Consider the following 25,037-nt stretch of genomic DNA (forward strand, 5'->3'; position numbering starts at 1 on the left):
CCATTTGGCCTGGCGTCCTGCAGACAGTAATCCTTCTTATCCCACTCAGCACCTCCTTCACACTGTTTTCTTTCAATTTGTCTTCAATTCCACCCCTGTGTTTCTATCTTTAATTCTCCCCCTCAGCGCCCGCAGACCAACTTAACTTCCTCCCTGTAGCAGCCCCTGGAACCGTCTTCCTCCCTAAGAAGGGATTTAATTGTCTTTGTTTTCTAGGGTTTGTTTAAAGAGAACTGCAGAAAACATTTCAAAGACACTGTAAGGTCCACATGGAAATTGACATGTTATGCAGCCGGGAAGCCCTGCGTTGTCCTCTCTGTGTGCTCCACATGGTCTAATCCAGTCCATTAGCTCCAAACAGTCCTTTAGATTCTCCACGTACTTCGGGGATCAAAGTCTCGCTGTGTTGATGACAATGGGAAGCTGGCTGCTGCTGACAAGAATCTGAACAGGCAGTGATATTTTTAAAATGTAAAGAAGCTGAAGAGAAAGAACAGTAGGTTGTATCATCCTGAGTAAGACGTACTCTCCTAGCTTCAATACTTCAGATAGGAGATGATTAAAGCATAAGCAAAGAGCTGGCCGGCATTCTGGGTGATGTAAGGTCGGATTTGATGGATTTTGTGAGGTGTAAACCTGTAGGAGTGTGTTGTTGTTGTTGTTGTTGTTGTTGTTGTTGTTGTTGTTGTTGTTGTTGTTGTTGTTGTTGCAATGACCGGCTCACACAGTAGTTGGGTGTCTGAAATCACACTGCAATTGTTGGCAGTTTGGGCAGTAGTCAATATACCTGTATTGTCAGGGTAAAACAACATTTCTCAAAGGACAGGTCAATCTTGTTGAAATTGGTTAGTGTGATGGGGGAAAGAAGAGATGTCCACTTCAACTGGAGGATCAAGTGATGGAAGGTGAGACAGAGCCCCCACTCCCAGGTACTGGGAGTTTGATGGAAACCTTTCTCTTTTGTAGAGCCGACTACATTGCATGGACTCTGTACTTTAAGCTGCTACATGCAATCCATACAGTCCATATCCTGTATGGATTGAATTTGTGTACATGCTGCTAGCTTGCCTCTAGGGATGGCAATATCAGTTGTCAGTTTGTCAAAACTATATAATGAACTCTCAGTGATTGTATACAAACATTCATGGTCCCCAGGGGATGACTCCTCCAGAAACACCATGAGGTCCAACTCTCTGATTATTATTCATTCATAATGAAATTTGGTACACAACACTGAAGTTATCCACATGGTTCTTGTTTGTGTGGAAGAGAAACTCCCTCTGGGTGGAACTTTAATATGTTAGCCTTTGCAGACAATTCACATGCACACAAACCTGTATAACACTACAGGAACATTGCAAAAAGCTACATAGGGCCCCTATAAGTTCACCTTCTGTATAATCTTGTATATATTTGACTTTTGGAAGAACCATTAGTTTGGTTTGTGTGTGTAATCCTTTAATGGGGCAGAGGGAAAGCTCCAGCCTGGTCTTCAAGTCAAGAAGAACACATCTACTTTGGCTTCTTTGGGGATCCAGCCCCTGAACATCTTGTTTCTTTCTGTCCCTTCCCATATTTCCATGCCTCTTTCTGGTGTCTGGGCACTGGTAATGAGTTTCCCCCTCAGCACAGGAGCTCCGGCTCAAGATGCTCGTTGCTTACTTCTCTGAAATGCACTGGAGCTTGAGCAACAGACTGTCATTAAGTGTTCCTCTCTGGAGAACCTCTCCTCAGATCTCATTACACTTCTCTGGTGCACGCACAGATGCACTTCACTACATGCTCTATATCATTCCCTCATGCTTCCTCTATCTTTGTCTGCCTCTCTCTGTCACACACACATGAACACACATCAAGAAGCTGAGCAAATGCAAGCTTTCACTCAAACACATCCATCCATGTGGCCATCTGGAAGTTTGATTTGCAACAATCCAATGAATCAAAAATAATAACGGTTCGAAAATAGGAATGTATTTGTTGCCAAGTGTTTTGCTAAAGCATGAAAAAACATGAGCGAAAACACACACTTCACATCCGTGTTGACTGACAGCATCTGCGTTCATAGCTGGTAATTATGTTAACCTGTTAAGTGGCCGTGTCCCCACCTGGTGCAAAGATCACTTCAAAATCTGATAGAGGAAAAATATATGGAAGCGTGGGTATTTGAGCGCAGGAGATTGATGAGAGGAGGAGGTGAATGGCTTATATAAGGTAGCATCCACTCTTCCCTCTGTTCACTCTCCATTCCCCTGGATGCAGTAGGCGGGAGCTTTTATTGCTGTGCTTGTATGCGTATGTCGCGGGCATGTTAGCATAATATATATGCCATAAGGAATCCCTCAGATGTTCAGACCCTTTACAATCAACTCTACATACACTGGGGCAAAAAAGTGTTTCTGGAAACTGCCTATATGAAAAGGTATGAGCCAAAATGCAGGAGTCAGCAGAGTTCTAGTAGTAATGCAGGCATATTTTCCATCTGTCTCTGACACCTTTTAAAGATTCACCAACTTGGATCATAGATCAGGGCCAACTGAATATAAATAACAAAAAACGTGAAAACAATTGCTATGTGCCATTTGTGATTTATTTACCCACAACTCAATTCCATTTACTATTTAAATTTACACTTACTTTTTCAGAATAACCAGTGATGTTCTAGTATTTTATGTAAATAATTGGATTCTATATTTAAGGATTATACAGTAGCCTGTATTATATTTAAACTTTATATAGGTTTGTTTCCAAAATGTCTGCTAAAAAATGCATGTTATTGTTGAGTTATAGCCCAATAGGGAAATTGATAAAGTACAACAGAAAAAAACGAAAGACTAATAGCTTTGATTCAGTTTCACGAGTCATGTTGTATATCTTTCTGGTTTTGTAGAATTGTAGATAACAGTTTAATCAATAAGTAAAACAGGCAACTATTCAGTGAACTCTTTACACACTTTTCTGCATTATAGTTTACAAACTTTGATGAGTAAACGTTGTTTAAACGGCGATATGATTATGGTAGACCAATACGATAAGTAATTGCACTTAGTGCCATAACTTTCCTAATCAGTGGGTGGTTTTATATTATTTTTGATATGAATAAGAAATCTAATGAATGAATAAGCATACACAAGCTTAGCTTGGGAACATGCTAATAACATATCCTCATACACTTTTATTAAGTAGCTCATTTGTATTTTTTACGTTGTAATTGACATGCTTATTTATCTGCCCTTATCATTTCCTTCTCACACAGCGACCGTTCTGTCGTGCTCACCTTGTATCTCATCTGTGTGCTCTACTCTAAAGTGTGTGTGTGTGTGTGTGTGTGTGTGTGTGTGTGTGTGTGGGTGTGTGTGTGTGTGTGTGTGTGTGTGTGTGTGTGTGTGGTGTGTGTGTGTGTGTGTGTGTGTGTTGTGTGTGTTGTGTGTGTGTGTGTGTGTGTGTGTGTGTGTGTGGTGTGTGTGGTGTGTGTGTTGTGTGTGTGTGTGTGTGTGTGTGTGTGATGTGTGTGTGTGTGTGTGTGTGTGTGTGTGTGTGTTGTGTGTGTGTGTGTTTGTGTGTGTGTGTATGTGCGGTATTCTGTTGGGCTTTTCTCTCCCGTTGATCTGCTCTCACCCTCAGCGGAGCAGGCTTAATTACAGCGTGGCTCTCTGCGCTGATTAAAAGGGACACTGACGCTCCATAGGGAGAGCATGACTGGGAGTTTGTTCACTTTCATGCACACTCTGCTTATCTCTGTCTGACCAGCTCCATTACCATGACTCTGAGGCCCAGTTTGTAATTGCCTCTCTTTATTACTGCGCCTACATGTCAGGCCAAGGAACAAGGACCCGCCGCATCAATGGAGAGTTTGTGTGGCGAGCAGGGAATGCACACATACACATTCTCTCATGTGCACAGCGTAAATGTGAATGCGGAGACATAGGGCATGCAGGAAAAAAAGTATTTTGAAAGTGAGTCAGTGCCATGCTGAGGAGAGTTGACCTAATAAAACAGAGACCATCGAACCCTCACATGACTTAGCCTCTGATGGTCAGCAAACTAAAGGTTTTACACTTTATTCTTTTGTGCTTTGCACCTATGACTACTAGGTTCATATATAACTACTTTTAAATAATGTTCCCTTTATAAGTGTGGTTTATAAGTTCTATCTAATGCTTTAATTAATAGAGCAGTTATTTGAGCTGGAAATGCTAACATCAGCACTACCGCAATGACAATGCTATATTGCTGATATTTCTGAATATTTACTATAATAGTTTTTTGTGGTATGGTGCATCAGCATATTATCACTAAACTCAAAGACCCTAAGGATAATAAGATGGTTTTCCTAGGTATATGGTTATAAACCAAACTATTGGAAATAAATCACAAATGTTGTCATAATTCACACTGAAGGGAATGTCTTTTCCTGCCATTCCTTAAAATAGATGCAAACTTCAACATCATCAAAAACAGCTTACCCTAACCCTCAAATACCACTTTTCGACCAAAGCGGTTCCAAGGCCGGTTCTGATCTGGCCCGAATCCAAACCGCTTTCCACTGCTTTGTGTTTCCACCAAAGGACCAGAAAACTGATTCTCATTTGGAACCAACAACTACTGAGCTGGAACTGAGAAACACGTACATGCATCAGAGGGTTACATCCAAGGCTTGGGCGAAATTAGCCTTAGCAATATACTGAATACAGTGAAGAGTAGAACATTTTTTAAATCAGTAGAGCCGAGAACCCAAAGTGACTAAAACTAGTTTTTAGCTGAAGCACCTGTTTGAGAATGCCGGTGAAGCACATTTCCCGTGCCCCTCCAGGACTCTACATATGACGCTGAATTAAAGTGCATAAAGATGTGCCACGTCCCCTTGGAGAAGAGTATAAAGCTTGGGATGCCGCCCTTCAATTAGATCTGGCTTCGTATGAATAAGAGCAGCATGAGCAAAGCCCTAAAACAGTCTACCATTGTTGCTGTAGTGATGTCATGACGTGGCTTTTACTGGGCTTTTGACAGCGGAAAAGCCAACTGGTTCCCGGTTGGTTCAACATTGTGAACCAATTGCAAACCAAGCTAACACATTACATTACATTGCATTTAGCTGACGCTTTTATCCAAAGCGACTTACAATAAGTGCATTCGACCAGGAAGACACAACACCAGAGCGGAACTTATTTTAATTGAAAAGGGAAGCGTGAATGTCTGTTCAAAATGTCAGCTAGAGATATAAAGGTTATATAACATTGATAAGAATAACTTGAGGATGGCTAAACATCTCTTGCATTGCCTGGTTGTGGAGCAGCAGGGCACCTGGGCCCAAAATCCATTCATTAACACCTGTATTTAAACCGGCTAAATGGCTCATTAGAAATGTAGAAACTAATGATGACTCGTTAATTACACAGCGTATTAGAAAGCGTTCCCTGTAATTGTGTTTCCTACAGCTGGATGATATGGATATGTTCTTCATGCTGCTGCTGCTCCTTTCCTTGGGGACCTTCATGCTGGGACTAGATTCTGTAACAGTACATCACCTGTGTGGAGCTGACTCAGCGCCTCTCATCAGGGTAGAGAGAGTGCATGATTCCTGGGCTAAAACAGGCAGATGTCAGCTGGCTTCACGGAACATCCTTCAGCAGATGGCAAAGCTCACTGATCAAGACCCTGAATATGTGTGGAAGTCAGCAAATTTACAATTTTCTTCACACTCTGTGTGTGTCTGCTTGTAGTGCTGCAGATAACCCGCTGTAAAAGGTCAAGAACAAGACAGGACATTTCTTATCTTCTATCTAGGCGGTGGAGAGTAATTAAATTGCTCTAAAAAAACACATTTACAGCGTTGAGGTTTCTCCTGTTGAATTACTGTTATCATTGAAATGCATAAACACACTTATAAATGATGTGTTCCCTGTTTTGTCATTTCACAGGCTCCATGAAAGTGAGATAGGATTTAAACCAGCGTTGTCTGCGTTTGAGTTCCAACAACTGCTTTACAACCTGACGTCTCTCAGAATCAGCAACGCCGGAGGACAGAACTGTAAGTGTTTTTGTGTCTTTGCATAGAAAATCTAAATCAACACATATCATTTATATTCCTTTTTGCTGAGGATTTTAAAGGTTTGCCCTGAGTCGGCAAAGATACCAAATGCATCATTATAGACTTGTTCCTTACCTTTGGAGCATTGCTGTGCATCTACAAGAGTATGAAGGCAATATGGTAGAGAAATTAACATTGTAAAATATATTAGTTGAATGCATACCTATTAACAATTAAAAAGTGCCACAGAAAAATTACAACATTTCCTAATCTTGTATTGATTAAAAATACATTGTCTAGTAGCTACTGCTGCACCAAATATAGTTCCTAAAACAATGTCAGTGTTGTATTCGGGGAATAGTTCAAATGTTCCAAATCTGGCTCAGCAAAAAAAAGAGGACATTTATTCCCACATGTAAATAACTAGTTCTGGAAATCCTCTTCTTATATTTATCCTCCTCCCTCTGTATCTGAGAGTCTGCATTGTGAAGTGCAGGCAGGATCTGAGAGGCATTACGGCGGATTAGAGAGCGAAGAAGACAGAACAGCTGGCCAAAATCATCAACTCACTCACACTTTACTTACACTATTTTAATGAGTTGCTCAGCAAAGGCGTTGTGACACACACTCATGCACATTCAAAAAGACTACCACAGGAGTTTGTGCACACAGAAACAGGAGCGTGATCATGCATTTTCCATCAATGAGCTTCCTGTAAGCACACACCCACATGAGCGTACTAACAAAGTCAGCTCACAGTTCACTCTGTATCTATCGCACATCACAGGGGAGAAACTGTGTTAATGATTCAAACACATTCTCAAACAGTGTCAGATGTGCCTTATCGCTGAAGGCTGCGCGGCAAACTTTATATTTAAATTCCCATAAAGCTCTCCTCTCTCCCCCTCACATCCTCCTCTATTCTTCAAATGTCTCTCTGAGTCCCCTTCTAACAAAACCGTATTATTTTAAGGCGAGACACCCCAGGTGAATAGGGTAATTTTTTTAACTTAAAGGTATCAGCTAGAAATGTCTCCAGTTAATTACTTACAATAAGGCAATTGTCTTTTGTATTACAAGTTTTCTGAAATAGCATGTTTAAATATGCAAATTATCCATTATCTCATTAAATATGCACATATTTTAACACATTTCAGGAATCGAAATCTGAACTTTGGATATAGCCAGATTCAAAATTCTTGTTTCATTTTGTAGTCATATTAGTATCTAAGCCTTTTACAGAAGGGATATTGGATATCTCTTTTTATCACTCCATAAATCAGAAAATACTGTCAACAGCCCTAAAATATCCATTTTCGCCATGTTTTTAGGTAATTCAGGCTATGAATGATATATGGACAAACCCTTCTGTAAAAGCCTTCATAATATTGATAGGAATATAACTGGAAGGTTTGGTGAATGTACGTGCTACTGAAGTTGAAATTTCGAACTCAGAGTAGGAGAAAAAACTCATTTTGAGAAAACGACCTTTAAAGATTGCAGTGAGGCGCTAGCTAAACCCTCCTGTTCTTTGGATGACAGCTTGCGCATCGACGCACTCCGTGAAGGTATTTCATGTTCAGGGTCATTTTTTTTTTTATAACCTTGCTTCGTGCAAGTGACAATTGTTGTCGTCTTCTCTGTGAACGTTTTTTTCGCCGTTCTTTTTGCATTTTGAGATTTCAATTTCTAGCTGAAAGCTAACCAGGAAGTGTTTTAGCACACCACGTGACGCATCTGAACGAATCACGTTGTCATAAATTGACACCAGCCAATGAGATTTCGTTTCTTGGTTTAAGACCCCTTTGTGCTTTCACGATTGGTTGCTGATACAAAGGAAATGACCATATTTGGATCCGATGAGATTGTGCAGGAGAGACACAGCTTTCCAGCGATACCTCTGTTGACATGGTGCACACAGCGGTCGCGGTACTTTATGTTACGTTAGAATGCTAACTTTTGGTGAATTTAGGAGAAATCTACAGACGCAAATAGACAAACTATAGTAAAATAAACACTTAAATGTGTATTTTGTACGTTTTCCTTCCAAAACCCTGAAAGAAAACATGTTATGGAATAAAAATAGCACAAAATCTCAAAATTGACCTGTACTTGAAAAACGATGTTTTTGCCTGCCGTGTCTCGCCTTAATGAGAGTATTGTCCTTAGACTATAAAGGCAGTCTTTGACAGCAGTCACGGTGAAGTCCTTTCATTCTCACCGCCACAGAAATATAGATTTGAACAGAGATCACAGTCTTAGTGGAACTGTATGATAAATCAATGGCTTAATCAATGTACAGGTACCTACTGTAAAGAGACCCACACTGTAATAGTTGGCAGGGCTGCAGTGAGCCATTTAAGATTGAAGGGAATTAAAATCTTGACAAGGTTTCCTGCAGTAAGGATTGATGGAGGGAACTTGCACAGCGTGACTTAAAATGAAATGTTTTTAATTAACTGAAATAGTGGTTTCAGTGTCTGAATATTGTTTTAATTGCACATTTTCCTCTGTTGAATGAGCCAGTAGAATTCAGGAGTCAGAGGGGAGTAAAGGGTACGGGCTAAGGCGAGTGATGGAGAGGAAAGAGGACAGGCCTACTGATTATCCCTCAGAGGTGCAAATGAAGCGGGTTTCATCACTGCTGAAGGAATGGCTGGATCATGACTTATTAGAAGTCAAGGTTCCCTCATTATGCAGCCATCCATTCACACATGGTTTATTTCTTATCTGACAAAGCTACATAGAGAGACGTGCACAGCATATTCTACCTATCCATCCATCTTGTGTTCCTTCAGCGAGAGCAGACACTGTATTGGACCAGGAACAAAAGTAATTTTAGTTTTCTGTGGCTGCGGTTTAGAGAGTTAGGGTGAAAGGATTCGGTTCAGGACGGCCTGCCCCCATCACTATTCATGAGAGGAGAGAGGGATGTTGAAAGCCCAGAGGAACTGCACGTCTGACATACCTCCACCGAATCTTCTGTCTCTTTTTCTTCTCGTGTTGCCATGCTGCAGTGATTTATTCATTTGCTATATCAAAGATTCCCTCGGTGACGAGTGTACGTGTGTGGGCGCATGTGTGTGTGTGTGTGTGTGTGTGTGTGTGTGTGTGTGTGTGTGTGTGTGTGTGTGTGTGTGTGTGTGTGTGTGTGTGTGTGTGTGTGTGTGTGTGTGTGTGTGTGTGTGTGTGTGTGTGTGTGGTGTGTGTGTGTGTGTGTGTGTGTGTGTGTGTGTGTGTGTGTGTGTGTGTGTGTGTGTGTGTGTGTGTGTGTGTGTGTGTGTGTGTGTGTGTGTGTGTGTGTGTGTGTGTGTGCAAGTGAGCATTAAGTGTGGCATTTATGGGCGTGTGGGTGGATTAATCTGTTATTGTGTGCGTCTGTATATGTGTGTGTCAGACTGTAAACACAGTCCAGAACCTGTAATGAGACAGGGAGGGAGGTACAGCACTGCAACAAATGCTAATAACCGACTGCTTAACGAAACACAGAGGCACACACACACACACACACACAAATACACACACACACCCCTCATAAGAGAGAAAAGCAGGTTCCACAAACACGTCAACACGTCAACAGGCCTCTGAGGCAACGGTTATTAGTTTACTACTGACCTTTGTATGTATCAGTTTTATAACAAAGCGCTAATTCATCTTCCTTCCTCTGCAGACACGTCGCAGCTCGCGGAGGTATCCCTCACCTCAGCTTCCATCTCCTCCGGCCCACCAAATCCTCCTGCCCCCTGGGTAGAGTTTTGTTCCTGTCCCCCGGGATTTACGGGACATTTTTGTGAGCGGTGCGCCCCAGGGTTCACCCGGGAAGACCCCAGCAGAGGGCCGCTCTCCACATGTGTGCCCTGCAACTGCCACGGGCATGGAACCTGCCACCCAGAGACAGGTGAGAGAAGAGTGAAACATTTACAATTGATTTAGTATCTACATGCATTGAAATTATATTTTTGTATGCATGCTGACTTTGATGATACTTTACTGAAAGCTATTGCCAATGCCTGTGTTTCAGTGACACGGATAGCCTGAAAAAGCCTGATCATGAATCAAGTGCAGATTATTTTATATTTGAAGAAAACCTCCATCAGTTGTACATGCCAAAGTCAATTTACTATTCACTGGGAGTGAATGACATGCTGTGAAAATGAGAATGTGTTCTATGGCTTAGCAGGGGCTTTGTCGGGTTTATTAAAATAAATGATATTACCTAAGCATATCCGCGCGGAAAGTCTGTGTGCAAAATCACTTCCTAATACTTACCTAACGATATGATACACTATATATCATATCGTTAATATCTGGCAATATATTGTCAGATATTAACTATTTGACAATGTTTGTGTGTCGGAAAAGAGTGTGCAAGTTTATAGAATGCGCTGAGAAATTCCACAATGGAAAAAATAAGTGTCATAACATTACACACTACTTTGAACAATCACACATTGCAGAGCTTTGTTTTTCTTGATAAGAAAGACAGCATTGTGAAACTCCATACATCAACATGGATATCTTTCCAATCCCTGCCATACGTCCTATCACCGGATCATAATGAAAGATGGCTATTAAGTTGCCTTATGCGATGTGTAAAATCCCATATATTTGGAGGCTGAATTATTAGGAACGAAAACTAAGGATGACTCAGCCTCTGCTTCATCAACTTGACCTTTATTTGGCAATCTGTCTCATGCCAGTGCTATCCTATACTGTCAGTACTCCTAAAACAAGGAGTATGAGTCAAAGGCCTCATTGTGTTACTTTGTCCTTAGTGTTGTGACTTTAGTAGTGTCAAACGGGTTGTAAACTTTATCACTTTTGTTCATATGTTTGCCAGTAGAGTAAAAAAAAAATCCACCATTTCACAATTCATTGCTCAAACCATTCCCACTTTAAGTTCTGGCTGTGGAAACTAAATTTGCTCTAAAACTCATCCAAGTTGCTACTAACGGTACGTCCACACTGCAGCTTTTCAAAAATCTTGAAAATCTTGGAGCTGGGCGTGTCTGAAAGCTTGGGGATTTTTTGCGAGCAACGAGACCAACAACCAATCACATGAATCTCCCGCCCCCGACATACAAAGCAAAAAACCCCAGGGATTTTATGCGAGCCATATATATATATATATAAAAACTCCCCAAACAGGCGAAAACCTACCAGTTGTTCACCCACTGTCTCTGCCACCTCCCCCCATGCCTGGTTCCTCCGGTTTGTATCCCGTTAAAAGTTCTGGTCGTAAAGAACCGGGTGATTTGCTACCGTAATTTCTCGTTTGGAATATGAGAAAATGAACTGCGGTCTGGCTCTCCCTGCTTACACGCGGTTTGATTGGCTAGCGCTTATACTGTCAGATTTGCATAAACGGGATTTGATTGGCTGACGCTTCCAGCTCCAAAAGTAGAACATTGCTCAACTTTTGAATCCTGAAAATCCTGGAAATCTTCGCTTCGCTCCCCCACAATGCAGTTCGGCGACAAGCGAGGCAAAGTGACGTCACCCCCATTCAAAGTCAATGGGCAGAGAAGCGTTGGAAGCGGTTGAAGATTTGTTTAAAGCTGCAGTGTGGACGTACCGTAACTGTCCACACGACGGCGTGCGTTGAAGCTTCAACGCTTCTGCCCATTCACTTTGAATGGGGTGACGTCACGCTTTGCCGAACTGCATTGTGGTTCCGACGCTTCGCTTTGCTCGCGTTGCTCGCTTCAAAAGTAGAGCAATGTTCTACTTTTGAAGCTTCAACGGATGCGTCAGCCAATCAAATCATATGCCAGTACAAGCTCTAGCCAATCAAACCGCAAGCTTCAGCGCACGCCGCCGTGTGGACGCTGCGTTAGGCAACAAAGCTGTTCTTCCGCAGCATTCAGCCGGCGTTACACGAGACGAGGGACCATCAGAGGTTGTTGAGACAATATTTTCTGTCACCGTGCCTCCGAGAGAGTACAGGGAACAGAAAGAGATGAAGGCTGTTGCACTGAAGTATTTGTCTGTGTCTTCCCAGAGCTGACATTCAGTCATCATCGCTTCAAGGGAATGTAGCTCAGCCTTCCCTCAGGTGTGTTGGCAAGCTATCACTCAAACTGTGAACGGGATGACTGTGCCTTTACAGCAACACCCTCATTTCACAAAGCTAATCTTTATAATAACAGCCTAACTAGGAGTGTGTATTCAACGCACCTGACATTTTTATGGCCGATAATAACAGCAGCTGCAGTATTCTTTCAGATTCATATCCTAAACGCAGCGTCCCATAAATGACTGAAGTAAAACAGCAGCTGGAGGTGTGTAAACATGTCAACCTCTATGCTGTTATTTATATGTGTGTGTGTGTTTGTGTTTACTTGTTCTCCCTGAGACTTTTCCACACTTATCTCAGTCTCACAGCTTTAAACAAGTCCCGCCATCTCACCAAGAACAGACAACTCTCCCATCCTCCATCTTTTATCTTTGTTCAATCTTTCCCTTCCTCTCTTTCTCTCCCTACTACCCTCAGACTTAAAGTATCAGAGATCTGACCTAGTTAGGAGACGCCTCGAGCTTTGGCTGCGAGTGTGTGTGTGTGTGTGTGTGTGTGTGTGTGTGTGTGTGTGTGTGTGTGTGTGTGTGTGTGTGTGTGTGTGTGTGTGTGTGTGTGTGTGTGTGTGTGTGTGTGTGTGTGTGTGTGTGTATGTGTGTGTTTGTGTTTGTGTGTTTGTGTGTCTGAGGTCCGGAAGCAACTTTGGTATCACTGCCTGCCTGCCTCCCCACTAATTAGACTTGTTAGCCGCCTCTTGGCTAATGATGTCTAATTTGCTTGCAGATTTCCTGTGTCTCTTATGTCTCTTCTCAATCTGGATGTATCTCTTTCTCTCTCACACACACACACACACACACACACACACACACACACACACACACACACACTTGCTCTCTCTTCCTCTTCTTGTTCTCCCTAGTCAGCCTCTTGCTGGCTTCCTTCCTTCTTTTAGCTTGGATTGCACCTGCTCTCCCCAATCACCTTGACTTTGTTTTTAGCGTCCTTGACTCCCTTCTGTGCAAACTCCTCAAGTTTCCACTCCCTGAAGTACTTTGGATCTTTCATGGTTATAATCCCTTTGTATTTATGTAGTATCCAACATGCTGTTCTTTCATAGGCTGTGTCATTTGTCAAGGCTTTAATGTAGAACAGGTTTCAGTGCCAACAATGACTTGAACCGGAATCCAAAAGCAGGTGCGAGAGGTAAAGTAGCGTGACTCAAACTGAAACAAATGTTTTCCTGTTCTTTAAAAAGATTGAAAGTGTCCGAAGACAGAAGGAAGTCTCCAAGGCGTTCTGAACACAAACGTGCTTGTATTTTCAGGAAACCTTAATGTATTAATGATCCTGTTTAACTGTTCATCATCAAAGTAGGTTCATCACTCAGCAGGGTGAGCTTAGTGGCATTTAGCTTCACACATCACAGGTCCCCACAGACTATGAAGATGTTTCATAAACACTCACACAAACACGTGTTTTCCAGGAGGCTTTAAAAATATTTCAGATGTTAAATATGGAACGCGATGTGTCAAAATAAATCAAAACCGCTGTGTTGTGTCCTCTGGCAGGAAGCTCTTGGGTTGAATAGCTTTAGGTGACTATCATAAAAGGAGGCTATTTAAAATGAGCCTGTCTCTTTTCAATGGATGAGGATGGCATGTCATCTTCTGACAGCTGGTTGGCTTGTCTTTAATAAAACATATTTTTAAAAAGAGGCAAACAAACAGCAGACGATCTCCGTAAATCCATAAGTTCAGGTCAAGGGGAACTATCAAAGTAAGTCGATTAGAGACTCCCTGTTCATCATTTGTCACCAGGAGGGCGGACCAACCTGCTGTTCCTCCTATCAGAATCCTAATTGCTGGATAATTACCTAACGACTTGTGTCATCGTGCAGGGTGTGCCCACAGACAGAATTGGGATGGAGTGTATTCGCTGGATACCGAGGGAAGCTCCAGCCAATGGTGCTTCATAATCATGATTTATTAACACTCTCTGAGTCGTGTCGGTTCTATTTGCCGTAGCGCAACACAACAGATTGGAAATGTTCATATTTGTGGTGGAACGAGCTAATTGCAATCTCTGCCGAGCATTTGCGCTGCAGGGCTGATGAAGTCAAACATATGTCCTTCAGAGAAGGAGAAAAAGTGTGTATGTGTGCATGTGTTTCCACCGTTTTGGACATACTTTATACTGTCCTGGACTTGCTTCTATGCAGTATTTGTTAATTGCATACACACCATCCATAACATTGGGCAGAGGACATGATTTGTAAGCTAGAGGAAGGGTGTTGAAGAAGGAGGGAGATGATTATAATGCATAGGTAGAACTGAGGCACTCAATTTTCTATGCAGCCCACACTGTAGGGGAGTGCTCATTAATCAACTAAACAAATGAAACACATGATGCTCTCGACACTGTAGTCTCTGCTGGGTATTGAGCATTAGGCTGCAGTATTAGAGCTGTTATCCCTGCTTCCTGATAGACCTGTGTGTACATCCTTCATTGTGGACCACACGTACAAGCATCTTAAAATAACAATGTCAAAAAGTGTCTTGTGTCTGAAGGAAAAAAGACTAATATTAGTCAAGGACAACCTAATGCTGAGCAAGATATATTTAGGCGACCAAATTGTTTAAATGAACCTCCATTACTAGAAACTAGGAGTGTAACGGTATCCGTATTCGTCCCGTACCGTCACGGCCCGTCCACACAGCGGTGTGCGTTGAAGCTTCCAACGCTTCTGCCCATTCACTTTGAATGGGGTGATGTCACTTTTAGCCGAACTGCATTTTGGGAAGCGACGTGGAGCGTCGCTGGCGTTGCTGGCTTCAAAAGTTGAGCAATGTTCAACTTTTGACGCCTCGACAGAGGCGTCAGCCAATGAAATCCCGTTTATGCAAATCTGCCAGTACAAGCGCTAGCCAATCAAACCGCGTGTATGCTGGGAGAGACTACGCAGGTCATTTCCTCATATTCCAAAAAATGGAGGGAAAATTCATTATAGCGGTAGTGAATCACCCGGTGCTGTATGATCAGTCTCTGTTGATCTACCGGGATACAAACCGGAGGAGCGAGGCATGGAGGGAGGTGGCAGAGACAGTGGATGAAACTGGTAGGTTTTCGCCTGTTTGGGGATTTTATATCCAGTTTACTTCGTTTTAACATTGCTATTGCTTTGTATGTCGGGGGCGGGAGATTCATGTGATTGGTTGTTGGTCGCGTTGCTCGCAAAAAATCCCCAAGCTTCAGACACGCCCACCTCCAAGCGTCAACGCACGCCGCTGTGTGACGGGCCGTCACGGTTCGGACGTCACGGTTCGGCACACGCAGTCACACGACGAATACGCCTTTTTTTTACGAGTGGGAAAAAAGTCTTTCATTCAGGGCAGTATCCACTACACTATATATAATCCAGGGGGCGGTATTGCGCCTAAAAGCTGTTTGCCAGCCGCCCTTAAACGACAAATGAAGAACAAGAAGAAACACAACAACAAAACGAACAAAATACAAGAAGAAGAAAAGTTAGTATGGCGATTTCAGATAACACAGGAGCTAGAACCCACCTGCTTCTTTGAAATCAGCTGTGTGGGAACATTTCGGGTTCCCTGTGGACTACAATAACGATTAAGTGTGCGAGTGGTGGATCGGACGAGGACGGTGTGTCGCCGTTGTTCTACAGTGGTGCGGTATGCTAATAGTAACACACGCCAAACATGCTAAATCATATCAGAAGGCATCACCCAGATTTGCCAATCACCGGAGCCCGGCAAAAGACAGCAGCAGTTCAACAGCTGATCCCCGCTGTTTTAGAAGCCAAGAGACATGAGAGCCGAGAGACCAAAATAAATAACGGAAGCTTTTGGCATGTTTTTCAACGACTTTGCGCTCTTGAAACACTTTGTTATTATTTATGATGTCATATTTTCAAGACATTCTTTTTAGTTGTACAGCTTGATGAAACCTTTTTGTTTGACATCAGCCATTATAGATAATATGGCCATCTAAGTGTACTGTGTATGGTTTGTTTTTAACTGTTTAATACAGTTAATTATTCAAAATGTCAGAGTTCTTTATTTTTAAACTGAAACTTGCACTACTGTTCAAACATAAATAACAACAAACCTGGAATTATGCATTTGGGACTTTTTTTTGCTTTTTCTTGCTGTACCGAACCGTGAAGGGTTAAAGTTTAAAACATGGATAACCCTGTAGTTGCGACTTTGCAGGGTTGGCAGGCCTTAAAGCATATCCTTCTTTGTTGTGCATTTTACTCTTATCATTTACTAAATGAATGTGATGCTGTATTAAAGAAGCTTTGAAACTGGTAATTGGAACTCTAAACTTGTCAGGAAAATGTTTACTAAGGTAATAAAACAAGTGAGAACTAGGGGAATTGTTTTAATATACTTCTATACAACTGGATTAGCTTGATTACACTAAGGATAACAGCTTAAAAAATAAGAACTGTTTGCAGGCAAAGTCAAATTAGTAGTCGAATAGTAGAATTTCAAAATTGGGGGAAAAGTTATAAGTGCATTGCTTTAGTCTGAGACATTTATTAAAGGTCCCATGTCATGCTTTTCCGGTTATTACCCGTCCCCTTGTGTGTTATGAAGGTTTTTCTGCATGTAAATGGTCTGCAGTCACAAACCCTCAAAGTGCACCCTGTAGCGAGTACAACTCTAACACAGAAAAGACCTGTCTATGCTGCCCCAGAACGCCTCGTTGGGGATTTCTCTTTTTCCATTTTTTTTCCGGGAACCGCATGACGCCATGCGGTTCCCGGAACCAAAATGGACTAATCCACGGAGCTCCTCACACACCAGGGAGTTGGGATCGCGGAGAAATGCTCTCTGCAGACCCATTCTCTCATTCTTTTGCTTGTTCTCGCTGTATCGCCAACCCGGAAACCACACCAGTAAGCCAGCTCACTGAGCAGCGAGCCTCGCAACGTCCCGACCAATCAGAGCACACTGGGCTCACAGGGAGGGGGGGCAGTTTAGGACAGAGTGAATACACATACTATACAGAGATGCTGTATGAGAAACCAATGTGAGTTTTGAAAATGGCACAATATAAATCTATTCTAGTAGACCTCAACAATGGAATTATGATCAGTAGAAATGTCATGGGACCTTTAACACTTGAGAATGGACTATACATTTTCAAAACAACTATCTTGAGATCTTGTTGCATAGATTTTGTAATGTGTTTTTACCAAATCGTCAGTCTGATTAAAGATATTTTCTAGTTGCATTATGGTAAAGTATAATCTGGTGTTTTTATAGCTAAAATCAGCAGGTCTCTGCTGTTCTGATTTTGACGCTTCCTTTAAAGCCATACTAGCAGCAGCGGGACTTCGGGGAATGCAATAGCAGTCTGTTGATCGATCTATCCACCACTTTGGTGCAGACTGAAATACCCCAGCAATCACTGGATGGATGAACATGAAAATATGAGCAGACTCTCATAGTCCCCAGAGGATGAATCATTTCATACTTTACAGATCCTTTGACTTCTCCTCTAGCACCACCATGAGTATGACATTTGTGGTTTTGACTTCTTTTTAAATATTTGATGGATTGCCATGGAAAATGGCATTGATATTCTTGCTCACGCCATCAGCCTCAGGTGTTTTATTGTTTAGTCCGCATAAGCACATCTTAGCATTGTCTTTTAAGAACGTAGCTATAGTAAGCTGCATTCTACTGGATGCATCATCTACTTTACAAACCCCAGAATAAACAAGGTCTTCTGTTTCTTTTCTCTTTCATAGCAGCATATGCTTGTTTCCAACTATGACATTTGTGCAGGGCCAACTTTTTTTGAATAATGCACAGTGGTTTTGCATAGCTAAATGTCACACCCACTGCAGTCTGGTGGAGCAGTCCGGGAAACAGAAGCTTTTGTTAGTTTTGCTCCTGCAGTCAAATGCATTGAAGTCCTGCTAAAGGCCATCACCCAGAATACCTGTCTCATTGCATCACTTCTTAGGGTACAGAAGAAATGAACAAACATGCTTCTCATTAGAATGCTGGCTACAAATGGAGGATATTGTGAGTAAGTGTTTACCAATAAAAGGCTGCTTTACAATGAGACTGAAGAGCCAGGGCGTGCATTTCCCAAATGCCTGCTCAAATGCCATCTTCAGCTCTCTAAGGTCATTAGTTAGAGAAATCTATGGAAGAAAGTTGAGGCAGACTAACTGATAGAGAGTGAAGCCGGCTCAAGCACTGGCTTATTCTCCTGCCTAATCTCTCTGGTGGGCTGCATTTGTTGCAGGCTAAGCCCTAAGAAGCACAGTCTGTATCAGAGTGATGGGATATGAGGAGCGAGGGGAAAGAGGGAAAGGAAGTGAGAAACAGCCAAAAAAGACGGATGTAGACAGTTCGAATGAATCTTACCATGTAATTTCTCAAGCTTATCCCATTCATCACGCTTTACTTATCTCCTCACGAGCAGTGCATTTATTTTACACCAAAATAAACAGAAAGATAAACAATGTGCATATGCTGTCTCCCTGCCTTGGTCTGCAGTCACACTGCCAGAGATGGTTGATTTGAAAAGGTTTCAACCTTTGCCTTGATGAAATTGGTTTAGACAAGGAAGACTTAGCACAACCAACCTGTTGCATCACCAAAATGAATACAAATGTGGATGTTTTCCATGCCTAAAAAGGGCAAACCTTCAAAGAAAACCCTGAAATAAAAGAAAACTACACAAATGTATAAGAGAAACTACAGAAAAGCATGGAAACCCTTGCGATACGTATAAAAGGACAATAATGACATTTTGTATTTTACCTGTGCAAAGTCAGGCGGGTTGAGAGGTTGTGCTGAGGCATGGGGAATAATGTTAATCATGTTCACTATCTTAATGTAGCATGTTAGCGTGCTAGTACTCGTTGCTCGTATTGTGCAACAAAGAATGGCATTGGGAAAATTCGAATTTTGACCTCATGATTTTGTCAAACCTATATGGCAGTCAAGCCAATAGTTATTGAAACATTTCAGTAAACACCGTAAAAGTGAATCTAATATTGACGCTTGCAAAAAAGTCAGGGGATTATCAAAGCCATAGAGGTGCATCTTCTGGGGACCATTAATATATATGCAAAGACTTTTGTCTGTCCAGCAGATGGTTACGCATGGGGACTAATGTGAATCATTGTCACTATCTTATTATGTTTAGCATATTAGGATGCCAACATTTGAGACTTCCTGGAATGTCATTAATTTGTTTGTATTTTGTAACCAATAATAATATCAGAAACATTTGCATTATTTTGCAACCCAAAAATAAGCCAATCAATGATGAAACATTTCAGTAAAAACATGTGAATCTCATGTTGATGTTTGCGGAAAAGTATGGGGATCATCAAAGCCAAAGAGATCATCATCTGGTGACTATGAACGGCTTTACAGTGATGAAAGGGCAAGATATTTAACACGAACATTTGATCAGAGTAAAATGCAGAGTCAATTGTTTATCCAGCTATATTTCAACAGCTCTGTGACCCAGAGCGAGACAGCATGAGCTGCAGCGCTGCTGATACACTTCCCACCCCGTCACCCCAGGGCCTTGGACATCACCATTCTGCTGACAGCCTCCATACACAAAACAGGAATGGATGCATTTATTTTCCACAGTCACAGTAAGACAAAACATATATCCCCAGTCATCCATATTGTGTGTATGGGGTTGGACAGAATATACAACCCCTCCTTCTGTCCTCCCAACATCCTCCCTCTCTCCTCTGCAGCAGACCCCACTGAAGAGCCACATCTGCAGGAGCAGGCGCTGGCAGCATATCTGTGTTCAATTAGAGAGCAACATCCCCATCAAACAGTCCCGCAGCACATTTACCCCAACTTCCACCCTCCAGGGTGGAGCTGCAGACAGAATGTTCCCTCTCTGTCTCTCCCTTTCTGTTGTGTTCCCTCCTCTCCTTCATTAAATCAGGGAGTTCACATGCATTAGTAAATACTTTTTCTTGGCCCGAAGCTTTTTAATGTTCCACTGGGTTGAGTTGACAAGCCTCCTGGAAAATGTGGAGGTCTTGAAAAGCTCATGTTTTTGACATTACATCTATATGTAAAGCAAGAAAGAAATCTTATGTTCTGCTTCTACTGTGCAGAAGACCAACAAATAACCTTAACAGTCACATGACTCGCACAGCCACATGTTGCTTTGAACTCATGTGGCTTTGTTTTACTTGTATGTCTCGCCTCGCACGTCATCAAAGAACCCACACATTGCCCTTTCTTCTTCACAGAGACCTCCCAAGATGGTGCAGATCTTCAGAAACTCAATTTGGTCCGAAAATAAATGAGATTGTTTGGGGACAGGGATGAAATAACAGAAGAGAGGTGTGCTGTTTGTTCTCCTAAACAAAAACATATTTAAAATCCATTTCATGTATTTGTTGTTACAGCTTTTACAGGCTTCTGCAAGCAATGATCTTTGCAAGAGCTTCTCATTGCACTTTGTGTGGTAGGAACACTGAATGACGCACGAGTATGAACACGAGTGGAAAAAGGTTGAGCTGCCAGTCTTTCATTTGTTCTGTAGTGCCTCTGTGCCTCTGCAGCTATAATACGGTGATGTATCCACATGTAGTCCTATCCTCCACAAGGAGCATCCATAATGAAGTGCATTAGTCCTGAATGTGTGTTTTTGTAGAGTAGGCTACAATGAGGAGAAGAGTGGAGGGATGAGGTACAGGTAGAAAGGGTGCTGGTAGAAAAGAGCTCTTTGGAGAGTAATGTGTATACAATGGCTTCTCTTTGAAAAAGCAACTGCTTGTTTCCCATGCAAAAATATCGCTTTGCCATCACAGAAGAGTGAGGCAGAGGTGAAGTGCAGCGCTCCATAGCGAATACGGGAGGAGAAGAATAGTGGGAATGTGTAGATTTATCAAAGGATTTCAAAGTGTGCAGATACAGGGGGAGCTTCACAGAAATCCCATATCGTTAAAGGCTGGTCATTGATTCATTGAAGAAGATTATTCAGCAGGGATGTTATTAAGTAAGGATGATTAGCATGACGAAGAGGAACATCATGTGAAGAGCAGGCGACGGTTTGTGATGCATGCCGTTAGCTTTTCCGAGGAGCCGATGGAATGATAATAGTGACGAGGAGGACCTCCGCTGCCTCATATCACGCTCAGTCATCTTCACACTCAGTAAAGTCAGCACATTTCTGCTGCCATTAAATGTACTATGGCTCAATGGGGAGTGACACCGCACACCATCAGTGTCATTGTAATGAAATTCAAGAAATATTCTCCTCTTTATGCTTGGAACAATCATTATTACTAAATACTCTGTTTAAATGACTGGCATTACATGCTTGGAAGTCATGTATTATTCACCTCACTTCATCGAGGAACTAATGATTTTCTTTTTACCCAGAAGTCTACGCTCCATCGGGCAACGGGATAATTGTTCCCCCTGTGTGATAAATTCAGCTTGGCAGACGTTATTCTATCTCGTATACATAACTTACAGGTCTGAAGTTAACAGGGCTTTACTTAGTGATGGCAGACATTGGTTGCAGTGACCCTGTAACCAGCGGCAACATGTTCTTTAGTTCAATATTCAGTGATGTGAGCTGATTTGAAAATGCACAGCGAAGAGCTCCTCACTGATTTACACCGTAGGCTATGAGGAGAGTGATGGGAAATTTTAATGAGGACTTTGTAAAATCCCATTTGCTCGCATGCATCGAGATCTTATTGGTGTTCTCTAGAAAAATCAGTTATTGCAATTATTGTTACCTACCAAGCTGAAGCAATTTTACAAACTTTGAAATTTTTGAAATGATTCAAATAATGTAAGTTATCAGATATACGGACGCTCTGTGAATATTAAAAGCCAAACACCATTCTAGGGCTGTACCCGAATATTCGACTATTCGAATATTCGTTCGTTGGCCAACTATTCGGGTTTTAATTTCATTATTCGGATATTCGTTTTTTTATTTTTTTTCTATTTTTTTTCCTAAATGTATGCTATCAATAAAGGCGAATTGCCATATTCTTATACTATATTTATACTTTTGAATTGCACTGTTAAAATGCGGAAATATATACAATCTCAGCCTGAGCTCCTGACATCGCGTTCACAGTCACGAACGCAAACGGCGCGCTTCACCTCGCTTCACACACCGGAACACAAAATGCCGAAGACTTCAGCTGTGTGGGACCATTTGAAATTGGACGACGGTAAGAAGAAGGCAGTGTGCCAAATATGCGACAAGAAACTGGCCTACCACGGTGGCACAACAACTCTGAAAAGTCACCGGATGCTGTAAATACTAGTCTAGCTTAGTTTAGCTGTTGTCAAGTTGCCGTGATGAAGCTGCTTTATCCGCCGTTTAAACAGTAACGTTACACATGATAAAATCGTGCACTTACTTTGCTTGGAAAATCGTTGCAAGCAAGCAACCGAATTGTTTTTTTATATTAGTTTTTCAATTTGATCCGAATAGTGAAAATAATAGGAGCAATGTGGGAACATCTGGGGCTAAGGCAATTATTGGCATACAGTTCGTTCATTTATTTTTCGTTCTTCATTTATTTAAATACTGTTTACTGCATCGGTAACAAGTGTTACACTGTTAGGCCTACTGTTACGGCTATGTTATTAAAAGTATTGTTGTTATAACAGAAATATGTGTTTTGTATCTTCAGGTTGTAAAACGTTATAGACGGAATTTGGAACCGGATTTGGTCCCCGGGCGCTGCGCTGCGGCTGGGTTACATGCAGAGGACACATTTAGTTTTAATGTATGCGAGTACTGCGACAATAAATAAATATAAATCGTAATAGTATGCTCTTTCTGCGCTTCTGCTTAACAGCGTGTTGTCAGGTGTCTCGGATTCGGAGCGTGTTATCTGTTATGACATTTTTTTGAAAAAAAATTGTTTTATTAAATAAAATAAAAAATCTCTCCGCATCGAATATTCGCTGCTGATTACTACCGAATATCTGGAGCCCGAAAAATGGTATTCGGGACAGCCCTACACCATTCACTGTGGCAGGAATGCTAAATATCTTCTCACAGCAGTTTTGTTACACTTCAAACTGCATACATGTTGATTACAATGTAATGAAGGCTTATTTTCTTTTTGGTTTCTGAGAATGTTAATAGTTATTACTTTGTGGATCTGTGTAAGCTTTAGTCAGTCACTTATTCAATTAGATGCCACATTGTCACTGTTTCATTTCAGAAGTTGCACGAGTTCAGTAACATAGTAGGGGTTAAGAGGGTGTGTGTGTGTGTGTGTGTGTGTGTGTGTGTGTGTGTGTGTGTGTGTGTGTGTGTGTGTGTGTGTGTGTGTGTGTGTGTGTGTGTGTGTGTGTGTGTGTGTGTGTGTGTGTGTGTGTGTGTGTGTGTGTGTGTGTGTGTGTGTGTGTTGGTCCGATCATCACTGCAGGTCACTGAACTGCAGCAGGGTTATTCTACTCTCAATCTTTTTGCTATTTTACAGTCATACAGTCCACCGCTATAGAGAAGAGGACAGGCGTACTATAGTAATTTCAAAATAAAAGCATATCATGAAGATGACGATATGTGTCGATGTGTTCACTCCTTCCAACAACGTTATGGATCATTTATCACTAAATCGATCCATATCATTGTAGCCGGTGGGAGCTAACACTAACCAGCACAGAGAGCCTGACATTACAACACAAACACACATACAGTGAATTAATTATCTGCTCAGGACACATTATTGCATAGCAAAAAGTTGTGTGTTGCTATGTTGATGCTGTGAACACCATATATAGAAAGCGGTTTCAAGCTGTGGGTTGTTTTTGCAGGGCTCTCGAAACAACAGTTTGTTTTTAAGGACATCATAGAATTGGTAATCTCTCCCACTTGTTGGGGGAATTGCTTTACTTCTTGAAGGTCTTTCGGACTGCATTTGGCTCTTATATTTCCCAAAGCAATTATAGTCATAGTGAATTTGGTTGTCTTCCGCTCCATGGTGGGCTGTGGGGACTTTTCTTTTTTTACAGGATTGGGCTTCAGAGTGTTTGAATGCAGTTATTATGGTCAGAGACACAGCGCACTCTAGTGGTGATGGATGACACATCGCCCTCTGTGGTTTTATTTGAGTGTTAAAAACAATGAGGCATACAAGCAGGTGTGTGTAATCGTTCCGCTCCTCTCTTTTTTTCAGGGGTGTGTGAGTGCTCAGACTTCACCACTGGGATGACCTGTGAGCACTGCCTGGATGGTTACTACGGCAACGCTTTGATTGGCACGCCTGCGGACTGTCAGCATTGCCCTTGCCCGGACCGAACCAGCTGTGCTGAAATTGCTCAGACAGGACAGGTGGTCTGCACCAACTGCCCTGCAGGACAGACAGGTGAGACAATATCTTTTTCTTTTTTTTCTGGCACCACCCACTCAATATTTCTCTTGAAGTAAATGATGAGAACAAAAAAGCTAATTTGCAGGGATTCATTTGACAATGCCACCTTTGATTCACACATCTGATATTACATTTAGTTACATCAGAGTCAGAGGTGACATGGGGGATGACCTCCAACCTCATTCATTCATCCTGTCTTTTGCTTTCACCTGTCGTCGTCGTCCCCCATGTAGGTATCCGGTGTCAGATGTGTGAAGATGGTTACTATGGTGACCCACTGGGACAATCTGGTTCGGCTCGCCCGTGTGTGAGATGCGACTGCAATGGTAACGTGGACCTCAACGCGCTGGGAGTGTGCGACCACCTCACCGGGCGATGCCTTAAGTGCCTGGGACACACAGAGGGAGAACACTGTGAGCGCTGCCAGAGGGATTTCTACGGCGACGCCCTCAACCATACAGCTGTGCAGAAGTGCAAAGGTGAGTAACTGAGGAGAGACTCATGCTAAATCATTATTTATGTAGAGGTGGTGAAAGAGAGCGATTCTATTTTGGCCAGAGAAGTCCCTCCTAAAAATGTACTTTACTTCTACTACTGTTGTTTGA

At 42.0% G+C, this 25,037-nt stretch overlaps 1 protein-coding gene across 1 annotated transcript in view; it reads left to right on the forward strand.

Annotated features, from left to right (window-relative positions):
* The window catches only part of lamc3 (laminin, gamma 3), a 133,013-nt gene that overhangs the window by 85,542 nt on the left and 22,434 nt on the right, over positions 1-25,037 (forward strand). Inside the window, exons 11-14 of the mRNA XM_034238942.1 lie at positions 5,919-6,028; positions 9,699-9,926; positions 24,238-24,426; positions 24,666-24,911. Of these exons, the coding sequence (XP_034094833.1) occupies positions 5,919-6,028; positions 9,699-9,926; positions 24,238-24,426; positions 24,666-24,911 (773 nt within the window). The remainder of the gene's footprint in view (positions 1-5,918; positions 6,029-9,698; positions 9,927-24,237; positions 24,427-24,665; positions 24,912-25,037) is intronic.

This window comes from Gymnodraco acuticeps, unplaced genomic scaffold, assembly GCF_902827175.1.
Source record: "Gymnodraco acuticeps unplaced genomic scaffold, fGymAcu1.1, whole genome shotgun sequence".
NCBI lineage: Eukaryota > Metazoa > Chordata > Actinopteri > Perciformes > Bathydraconidae > Gymnodraco > Gymnodraco acuticeps.